Source organism: Cicer arietinum, chromosome 8 (assembly GCF_000331145.2).
Source record: "Cicer arietinum cultivar CDC Frontier isolate Library 1 chromosome 8, Cicar.CDCFrontier_v2.0, whole genome shotgun sequence".
Taxonomy (NCBI): Eukaryota; Viridiplantae; Streptophyta; class Magnoliopsida; order Fabales; family Fabaceae; genus Cicer; species Cicer arietinum.
In genome coordinates, this window is record NC_021167.2 from 2,816,434 (window position 1) to 2,828,014 (window position 11,581).

Here is an 11,581-nt window from a genome sequence, read left to right on the forward strand (position 1 = left end):
TTTTGGTCTGTTTGAATTTTTAGCAAGTCACATGTTGCAAATCAGTCAAAGCATTATTAGTTCAAATGATGTTTTTGCTTGGGTTTCAGTTTATGTCTCCCCTTGCTCCCTTCCTTGTATTCCTTTTCTTCTTATTAATAAATTTATTCCCGTGCTGCAAATGGTCGTGGTAGCCGAGGTTGCAACATAGCTGGGATGTCAATTATCATAGTGATGCTTTGACATTATGGTACAATATATATCAGTAAAAGTAATACTGTATTGCTGTTTTTATAATTGATTTTTTTTAATGGTAAGCTCTGTCTATTAATATTGTCTGTACTTTTTCAAAAAAAAAAAAGTAATTATCTGTACTTTATTATATTATAAGCTCTTTTTTGTATTTTTTTTATTTTGGACAGTGCTGACTTTTGGTCTGATAGCGTATAATAGAGTATTTAAACTCTTATTAATGTCAGCTGTCCATTTCTGATAGTGTATAATAGAGTTGAGTCCTCTAATCTAGTGGTACACTATCATGGTCCGAGGGCCCTCTTAATGACTGCTTAAACTATTTTTGATATGTATGATTTGAAAATTATTAAAAAATAAATGTCTATAGGTCCTTCTTCGGTCCCTTCATTGTGTAGGCATTATATTTCTTCCTTCCCTTGCAACTGTACTACCTTGCAATCCACATATTTGGATTAAACTGAAAGATTCACACATATATATGTATGGAAGCTATGTTAGACATTGAAACGTTCTTGTTTATTTTTCAATCTTGAAATTTTTCTGTTTATTGGTGTTTGCAGAATGTTGGCTCACAAGTTTGTGGAGCAATCAGCGGAGTCAAATCTTAATGCGAGGAAACAGAAAGTGGAGAAATCTTGGTGGTCATTTGGATGGTGTGGGGTCTTTTCTATAAATATTTTCATATCTCAGCAAATAAATAATGGGTTTTACTTTAGTTTTGGCTGTGCTGCTCACCTATAATAATATACACTGCCAGGACCAGTAAATCTCCTAAAGAGGAAAGCGAGGAATTCAATTTCAGTGAAGAGGACTGGAACCAGTTAAATAAAATAATTGGGTATAAGGAGGGTGATGATGGGCAATCAGCTGTAAATAGCAAGGCGGATGTTGTTCATACTTTCCTGGTAGTTCACATGAATCATAATGCTTCAAAACTTATTGGGGAAGCAAAAGAGCCTGTTGCAGAATTATCATGTGAACATCTTAGTTGCTCAATAAAGCTTTACCAGGAAACAAAGGTTTTTGATATTAAGTTGGGTTCATATCAGTTGTCATCACCAAAAGGTCTCCTTGCAGAGGTTAGGCTTTTCTCGTATTGATTGGTGTGAAATTTTCTGCGTTTTGATTTTGATTTATGCATATAATACGTGGTATCATGAACATTTGTTTGACAACCTTTCAGAGTGCAACTTCCTATGACTCTTTAGTTGGTGTCTTCAATTATAAACCTTTTGATGAAAAGGTGGACTGGAGCATGGTTGCCAAAGCTTCTCCATGTTACATGACTGTATGCTGTTTTTTCATTTGGTATTCTTTTCCCTCTGTTTGAGATTTTATTTATTTGCTTTCATTTTTTATGGATTATTTTGTTTTGGATTTGAACAGTATATGAAGGATAGCATTGATCAAATTGTGAAATTCTTTGAAAGTGATACTGCTGTAAGTCAGACCATTGCTCTAGAAACTGCAGCTGCTGTGCAGGTATTATTTAACATTTCTGCTTTTTGGAGATTTGTTAATCAGCAAAGTTATTGACTTATATCTAATATCTAGAATCAGTAAATTAAATAGAAATGTTAAAGAGGCAGTGAGACTTTGTTAAAGATATAATCATTTTTCTCCAATCAAATGCTCCAAAGAACTGCAGAAAGGCAAAAAGCTCATAATGCCACAAACTTCTGCCTCTTTTTGCCGAAGCCTTGGATTCTAACCTTCCGAAATTATTTGAAAATAGGACAAACTTAAGGTGTTTTATAAGAAAGGTACAGCCTTGTGATACCAGAACAAGTGCTCAATAGGTTCTAAACTTGAAGAGCACATCAAGAAAGATGATGTAGATGAGAGTGCAACCTACTGATATGCAACACATCAATTGTGTTGATCCTATTATGTACTTCTGTCCAAACAAGAAACTTCCCTTAAGAATTATGGATCGGATCTCCTTGATGGCAGTTATTGGTTGGGAAATAGTAAGTGACAATTATTAGGATGTTTAACTGCATTTATTAGGTAGTTATGATTGGACAATAACTTCTGGAGTTATTTTTAAGTATATATGATAGTAGGATCCGAAAGTTGTTATTCTGTATTTTTGTTACAGAATACTCTCAGTAGGAAACAGTCTCTGGTACAGCAAGTGTGTTGCTGTAATTTCTGTAATTTAGTCTCTGAGACAGCACTTGCGGCCGTCGTGGTGGCCCTGTGCTACGCAAAACGGTGTTGCAGCTGTAGCGGTGTTCTACGCGGGTGGGAGAAGATGAATTCACGCAGGGAAGAAGCGCTACAGTGATTTAAGGATGGAATGTCAGAAATACCCTTACTTTTTAAACTCTTTTAGGGTTTTTTTTATTTCTTTTTTTGTCTTTTTCTTTCTAGGTTACTTTTAATTATAATTTGAAGTATAAAATAAAAATAAGAAAGGTTATAGATGCACAGTGATTGTATGTACCTTTTTCTCCTATTTGAAAGCTATGTTCTGTAGCTTCTTCTGGAACCTTCTCCTACCAACATAGCTTTCTTTTCAAAGCATAGATTTCAACTAGTCCCTGCACTGTTCTCGTCCCTACCAACAAAGCTTTCTCATCATACACCATTATTGTGCTCTGTTTTTTTTTTCTGCGTTGACAGTCCTCTATTTTGCTTTATATTATGTTTGAAATATTAGTGGCAATGAACTTTGAAGTTATGACTTATGAATATGTCGTTAGTGTGAGCATTTTTCTATTTTTTAGTCTCTATATGTTTATGGTATAAATTGCTTGTAATGTTTCCCTAGACTTTGACGTAGCGGTCATCCCACTAAGCCGCTATAGCGTTTTGGGAATTGGCCGTTACGCTACGCTATCTGCTACTAACTACATAGGGACAGCAGTTGTATTGCCGTGTTTTCTGGAATTTGGTGTTATCAAGGACCTTTAGATTTCCAAATTGGTTATCTGATCATGTGAAGTGAGGTACGAATTGGAAGAAGGATTTATAAGACAAAAAATCTAGATAAATCCAAAGTACAAACTCTCCTGTCTGGATTGACAGTGAGCCGAAATGAATAGGATAATGTAAAACCGAAATTGATTCCAGCTTACTAGCTTCCTTGCCATTCAAGTCGCCACTAATGATTTATTGCATTTTGTTCATGTTTTCATTGATAATTTTCCCCTCTCAGATCTGTTTTCTCCTTATATTGCTGTTACTTTCCCAATACATTTTCATATTTGAAAAACTGATTTTTTTTTGTCTTGCTGGAGATTTCTGCTGTTTAATCTTTTGTGAGAAAGAATGTTCTCATTGGGTCATATCCTTGTTCCTAGATGAAAATTGATGAAGTAAAGCGCACTGCCCAGCAACAAATGAACAGAGCATTAAAGGATCGAGCCAGGTTATTTTCTGCGGTCTTCTAACCATGTATATGTGAATTTATGAAATAGCAACAGACCCTATGATGCTTAAACAGGAAAAAGTTGTATACTATTGTTGAACAATGAAGATAGGAATTTTCTTTGTTATGATTTGTGTTTGATGTAGGTAATTGAAAATGAGTTAGAACTAAATCACATTGATAATGGGTAATATTAACCATTGATGCATAGATGTAATGAGTGTTGGATATGATAATATCCAATACAGCTTTAGACTCTTTCTCAAAACACATACTAACAAAATATAGGATACATGTTTAGAGATATTATAATACATTTTTATATCATCTAGCAATCCCCCTTAGGCTAAATCTACTAAGCTTTATGTTTCTTACCAATATATCCTATAGAAAAATATAATTTAATATAATTTGAGATGGTAGATCAATGTGGCCAGGCAGATACCCTGGGACTGCTTTGGGGCTAGGATGCAGTTTAGATAGTTGCCAGGGCAGACTGATTTCTTTGTTTTACCCACTGGCCACACTGCAGTTGGGATAGTTGCCACGGGGCCAATGGCCATGGAGTTTTGAAATTTGAGACAAAACAATGCTGAGAGAGATAGGGTGGCCAAAGTTTGTGCATGATTGATGCAAAGATCATGGAATTGGAGACAGTGGCACTATTTTAGTCTGAGTTCCCTATTTAGGGTACTCTGCAGTAGAATAATATAATAGGTCATGGAGGATGACACTGCGTTGTTACCATGTTGAATGTAACATGTTTTCCATAAAAAGGTGGAAAGAGAAAAAAGTACTATGAATTTGTTGATACAAAAAGCCAAAAACCAATCCTTAATTAAACAGGGAAACTGATAATGCTAACAACCAGAGGGGCTCTAAGGGTGTTCCAGAAGTGTAGCCCAACAGGACCCAAATTTTCAGGGGCACCAAAAACATTTTTTTACGAAGTATATATATGTATATACTTAACAGACTAATTTTTTATGTTAAGGTATTTTCTAAAAAACTATAGTCATATTAAAATAATTTTAAATAAAAAATTACTCCATCATGTTCTAACTCTTATTGACTCAATTATTTCTTATAAAATAAAGCAAATGAAGTATTTTATTTTGTTATAGTATAATATTCTTTCATGCTTCAACCTAAATTAGACATTTAGCCTTTTTGTTCAGTAGAAAGCTCCAACCGAAATTTCAGACATTCTAAAAAGCAAACCCTAAAGAAAAACAAAAGCACTTACTCACCATTATTCATAGGCAAGAGACAAATTTGTTACTTACTTTTAATAGAAAATTCTTCTGAGTGGACACGATTATTCACATTTGATAATGTGTATATATATATATGGATGTATCAAGTGAGAGAAGTTTTAATATGGGAGGATGAAAGGATAAAATTTTAAACATATGATCGTACATGGATGATCATGATTGAAAGTGTCACAAGACCACTTAAAAAAGTCACGTGACTTTTTGTTTTAATTTTAACCATTCATGATTTAATAAATGACTAAGATTTACTCTTCTCACACTCTTATTATAGTCATCTCATTTGACATGTTTTCTCTCTATATATATGACTAAACTCATCTCATACGACTAAACTCATCACTTGCACAGGGCACCTAACATCTCAGGGACGCCCTAATAACAACAAAATTCCGAGAGATATTCTAACATATTTTAAGATGAGGTCAAGACATTATAGAATTTTTTTCATAATATTAACAAGATCCTAGATTTATGGAATTTTTTATGTTGCCCCTTGTTTACGTACTTATTCGTTAAATGTAGTGTTTCTTGTCGAAAAGCTCCTTGCTAATCCTAGCCGTTGCTTATTTATTAGGTTTTCACTGGACTTGGACATTGCAGCTCCCAAGATTACTATTCCTACAGATTTTTGTCCCGACAACACCCATGCCACAAAGCTTTTATTGGACCTAGGGAATTTGATGATTCGAACACAGGTCAAGCTCCTGATAATTTTTGTTTAATATATTTATTTGAACTTGTTTAATCTTTTTATTTTTATTTTTAAATATATGCAGGATGACTATCAACAGGAATCAGCAGAGGATAGTATGTACCTGCGCTTTGATTTGGTTTTAAGTGATGTATCCGCATTTTTGTTTGACGGCGACTATCACTGGAGCCAAATTTCTCTGAATACATCAACCCATTCTACCACTGGTGATTTCTATCCTGTTATTGACAGATGTAGAGTCATCCTGCAACTTCAACTGGTAAAATTCTTGTCTTGTTGGAAATGTTCGTTACAGTTCTCTCTCTCTCTCTCCCCCCCTCTTTCTCTCTCATAAGAAGCAATCCAATTTTTTTGTCACTATGACCAGATTCAGTCAGAGACACCTCATTATCCTTCAATGCGCCTTGCTGTGAGGCTTCCATCACTGGTCTTCCATTTTTCGCCTGCTCGGTATCATCGATTGATGCATGTCATAAAGATCTTTGAGGAGGGGGATGGTGAGAGCTCAGAGTTTATTCGTCCTTGGAATCAGGCTGACCTAGAGGGATGGTTATCTCTTCTAACATGGAAGGTAGTTTTCATCCCCTTTGGCTTAGGTATTGGCCATTTTTGTTGTCTATATAGCACCATCATCTGATGTACTATATTGTGTCTTCAATAAACATGTAATAGGGTGTGGGAATTAGGGAAGCTGTGTGGCAGCGGAGATACTTCTGCTTAGTTGGGCCTTTTCTATATGTACTTGAAAGCCCAGACTCAAGATCTTACAAGCAGTACACCAGGTGCAAAAGCCTTCTTTCTTGTGCCTTGTTATTAGTCTATATATGTAAAGTTTGATTTATTAGATCTTGGATTATAAAAGAAAACTGTTTAAATACTTATATACTACTATATATGCTATTTATAGTGTTGATATGGGCAAACGGGGAAGCCGTCTTCATGATTTTAATGTTAATCAAAAATTGTTGATTTTTGTTTGAATTTCGTTTAAGAATTCCAGTTAGTTACTTCAAATTATTATATCTATTAAGGTAACATTCAGCAAGATATTATATGGATTAGGAATATTCTAGAAGTTTTACGTCAATTTTTTAATTATACTTTTGTATTTGCTGAAACAACTTTCTAATTTTATCAAGACTGCGTTACATAACATGAGCATATATTTGATACTTGCAAGGAGTTCAGAATTAATTATTTTCCCAGAACCCTAAGCTCCCCATTCATACCTATACACAAACACATACATACCGGGTTGTTTGTATTCTGCATAATCCATGTACAATTCTGTCTTTCTTGACACTGTCCGACTTCCTCAACTGGGTTTTATTTGAGTGGCTGCCCTTGCTATCTTCCCGTACATAACTAAAGTTCTAAGGTTGATCTGGTGGTTGGCCATGACGATCAATGTTAGGTGAAAGAGAAGAAAAGATGTTGAAAAATCACCAGAAGTTGAAAAGGACCTTGAAATGTGCCGTAAGGCCCTGAGTGACGGCTGGCGTTGAAAATTGGTGGCCAGATGTGTCACGCGCGGGGTTGGTGGAGGCGCGTGGGTCTCACGTGCGGATAAGGAGGCGGTGCGTGCGTCGGAGTCTGGCAACGCAAAGAAAAAAAAATGTTACTGTGTTCGCCGGAGAATTGCGCGGCGGTTTGTGGTGGTGGATTGCACTAGAATAGTATACGCACAGATGGAATGGAGAAGCACAGCTAGAACACATAATTTTGAAGAGGAAAAAAAAATGAAAGGGTTATGGCACAGTTGGAAAAGGCAGAGCAGCTCTAAGATGATTGTTGGTGGGAATAAAATGTACCACTAATTTGATTAATATGTGCAAATAGAGTCAGATAAAATGATTGTTTGAGCAAATGTTACATTGTCCATTAAATTAAGTTCTCACACAACAGATACAATGTAGAAGGGGGAGTTGAAAGATGAGAGGTTGCTGAAAAATTACTAAATCATGAAAAGACCCGCAAAAGGCGGTCGGAGACAGGTGCATGCGCTCTCATGCGTGGATTTGGTGGAGGTGTGTAGGACCCATGCATAGAGAAGACAGACGTGCATGACAATGTGTGCAGATTCGATTGATGACGGGAAGAGCACCGTCGTGCTCGTCGGAGGATTGCACGGGGGTGTTTGTTGGTTTTGGATGTGCAATATAAAAGGGGCAGCTGGTGTTGGCACAGCTGTAACAGAGTAAAAAAAGAACTGAATAGTGACAACTGGTGTAAAGCACAACTGTGTTTGAAAGAAGAAAAAATAGTCACTTGAAAAACACAGAGGGAAGGCAACGCTTTTGAGACAGCTGTAGCGTCGTGGCTGGTTGCTAGAAAGGCAGCCGGAGTTGACGGCGACAAATGACTGTATGAGCCAAAAACTTAAAAGACCGAAAAAAGGTGGTGCTGCTGGTGGCATTTTCCGCCACCGACAGCGGTAGTGAAAATATTTGTGAATTACTTGTTATGACAGTGGTAGTAAAGGACTGAAAAAAGGTGGACTGCTCTGATACCATGTAAAAACATATTTATGTGTATTTCTTGTGTCTCTAATGAGATCATACACATTCCTATTTATAATGATGCTGCAATAATTACATTCAATGTATAGAAAGTTGTATTGACTAGGACTACTAACAATTAGACTAGGATGTTGCACAATCAAAGAATAATTAAAACATCCACTGAGTTTTAACAGTAGTCATAACATGCAGTTAATTATAGTATATATAAATATCAAAGTTGTCGAGTGTTTTTAACATTTATGCACATTCAGAAAAATTCTTTCTTCCTGTTTTTCACATGGGTTCAAAGCTTCTCATCAAGGAGACTCTGCTTCCATAATCAAACATGTTGCTGTCAAACATTGTTTAAACTTGACTGGGCATTTTGTGCTGTCAAGAGCACCGTTGGTGCCATTGATCACGTCTGACTAGAGTTGACTGACTTTGACCGGCGTTAAACACTTCTATTTCGACTTCATTTGCATTGCTAACCTTCATTGAAAGTCGTTTAAGGATGAGATTTTTCTCAACAGTTTGGAAAATGACGAGTCTTCTTGTGTCAAAACACCACAATAAAATGGGATTGCAGAAAGGAAAAATAGGAATCTCTAAGACCAAACTCGAGCATTATTGTTTCAAAAGAATGTTCCAAAATATTTTTGGGAAGAGGTTGTCCTCACATCAACATATCTTATTAATCAATAACCTTCTAGAGTCTTGGGGTCCAAGAGTCCTATGGATGTTGTTTCTTCATTCTATCTGAACTTGTCCACTACCATTAATCTTCCACCACAAATCTTTGGGTGTGTCTCATTTGTCCATGTTCATGGTCATGATTGGGGAAAACTTGACACTGGAGCTCTAAAATGTGTTTATGTTGGCTCCTCTTCCACTGAAAAAGGATATAAATGTTACCATCCTCCTTCCAAAAAATTATGTGTCTAGGGATGTTACCTTTCATGAAGAGGAAGCTTATTTCACAAAACCTTACCTTCAGGGGGAGAATTTAAGGGGAGATAAGGAAATTTATCATGAAAATCTTGTTCTTAATATCTTTGAGTGAAATGCCTCTGAGCCCGAATCAATCCAACCATGTATTCTATTTTTAGAACCTGAGACTGAACCTGAATTTGAATCAGTGCCTAAACCTAAAGTTGATATAAGATTTGAAATTTTTTTGGTGTTTGAGAGACGGTCAAAGGTCATCGAACACTCCCCACAAGGGGGAGTGACAGTTTTGTTAGTATATGTGGATGACATCATAATGACCGGAGATGACTGGATGGGGCAACAAGTATTGAATCAATGTTTTGCTTTTGAAATGAAAACTCTTGGAAAGTTGAAGTACTTTTTGGGAATCGAGGTGACACATTCCAGAATTTTATATCTTAGCAAAAATACACTACAAATTTACTCAAGGAAACATGGAAAATAGTCTGTAAACCTGCAAGCACTCGTATGGGTCCAAATTTGAAATTAGGTAATGCAGAAGTAGATGTTATAGTAGATAAAGAAATGTATCAACATCTAGTTGGGAAATTAATTTACCTGTCTCACACTAGACCAGATATTACATACTCTGTGAGTATGGCTAGTCAATTCATGTCTTATCCAAAAGAGGCTCGTTTACATGCAACTCATAGAATTTTATAGTATCTTAAGGGAACTCCAGGAAGTGGAATTTTGTTCAAAAGAAATCGGGATACAACACTTGAGGCTTACACTGATGCCGACTATGCAGGGTCGACCGTATCCACTACAGGGTACTATAGTATTGCACTTGTCTTGGAGGAAATCTTGTGACTTGGATGTGTAAAAAGCAAATTGCAGTAGCATGTTCTAGTGCTGAAGGTGAATTTTGATCCATGGCACAAGACATTTGTGAATTACTTTGGCTCAAAATTATTTTAGAAGACTTGAAAATCAAATGGGAAGAACCTATGAAGCTCTACTGTGATAACAAGCCAGCTATCAGTATAGCACATAACCCTGTTCAACATGTCGAACCAAGCATATCAAGGTTGATAGACAATTTATTAAGGAGAATCCTGATAGTGGGAGGGTTTGCACCCCATATGTGCCCTCACAATGGCAACTTGCGGATATTCTCATCAAAGGGTTCAGTAGCTCAAATTTTATACGAGTTGTATCCAAGCTGGGAGCAAGGAATACTTATTCACCAGCTTGAGGGGGAGTGTTCGAATTAACAAGATTCATTTATGTATCCCATTGAAAATAGGAGCACTTTAAGTCTTAGGTTCATGTATGTTTAGATTCATGTACTTAGGAGTTGTACTTGTATTTATGTCTCCTTGTAATCATAACATGTAATTAATTATAGTGTATATAAATATCAAAGTTGCTTTGTGCTTTTAACATTTAAGCACATTCAGAAAAGTTATTTCTTCCTGTTTTTCACATATTCTAAGATAATTTGAAGATATTCTAAGATAATATGAAGATATTATTTTTTATTCGAACAAGGGATTGTCTCTCTTTGAACTGAATACTTGACAGGGAAATGATGGTATCATTTAATTCATGTAAGCGACTATGTTCAGGGGACATTTGGAAGAACTTTGTTGGGACTATCTTATGACATAAATCTGAGTTTAAGTGTTTGGAAGAGCATTGGTTCCAACCTAGTTGGGATTGTTGTCGCTATTCTGATGCCTCTGCATGCCAATTTTTCTTAAAAACACCTCTCCAAGATAGGTGATAGAAACTACCGAGATCCTATCTGGCCAATTGTATTTGTCCACGCTCTACTCGACTAGAGATATGGTTAAATTCATCCTTATATACAATTTTCTCCTCTTGAGTTATCTTTTCGGTTGAGTTAGCACGAGTCCAAATTCATTGATGGTATCAAGAGTATCCTATCTGGCCAATTGTATTTGTCCACGCTCTAGTTATCTAGTTTTTGGTCTGAGGGGTTGTTTTTTGGTATTTATTATTGGGCCACGTGCATTTGTCCACACTTCATATGTTTAATCCTTAATGTGAGGTGTGTGGAGATCCTGCATTGAGTAGACGTATGATTACATTAGTCTTGAGCTAGCCTTTGGGGTTGAGGTAGACATCAGTTCAAATTCTAAGAGACACAATTTATATAGAGTTTATAGGGAAGTTGTTCATTTCCTCCTCGATTATAGAAACATCTTGTACATAAGGTCTTATATTAAGCTATTTACAAAATACCCCTACTAGGATAAACCTTGATCGTTTGTTGTGCTATACAAATACCAACATGAAATCATTTTAGCCGATTACTTTACTTTTTATCGACGTGTTTCTTAGTTGACTCTTAAGAATGTGTTTGAATTGTTTCTTTGATTGACATCTGTATCTTAGCTTTATGCATTTTATTAATGGCCTTCGCAATCTGATTGTATAGCCTACGAGGGAAACAGGTATATCAGGTTCCACCAGAGTTTGTTGGTAATGTTGAGCATGTTTTGGTTGTTTGTAGTCCTACACG

At 36.1% G+C, this 11,581-nt stretch overlaps 1 protein-coding gene across 1 annotated transcript in view; it reads left to right on the top strand.

Annotated features, from left to right (window-relative positions):
- Positions 1-11,581, top strand: part of LOC101495071 (uncharacterized) — a 73,326-nt gene that overhangs the window by 10,689 nt on the left and 51,056 nt on the right. The window contains exons 11-20 of the mRNA XM_004511698.4: positions 795-887; positions 992-1,313; positions 1,418-1,522; positions 1,621-1,716; positions 3,543-3,610; positions 5,462-5,582; positions 5,664-5,858; positions 5,967-6,170; positions 6,272-6,381; positions 11,498-11,577. Coding sequence (XP_004511755.1) covers positions 795-887; positions 992-1,313; positions 1,418-1,522; positions 1,621-1,716; positions 3,543-3,610; positions 5,462-5,582; positions 5,664-5,858; positions 5,967-6,170; positions 6,272-6,381; positions 11,498-11,577 — 1,394 coding nt within the window. The remainder of the gene's footprint in view (positions 1-794; positions 888-991; positions 1,314-1,417; positions 1,523-1,620; positions 1,717-3,542; positions 3,611-5,461; positions 5,583-5,663; positions 5,859-5,966; positions 6,171-6,271; positions 6,382-11,497; positions 11,578-11,581) is intronic.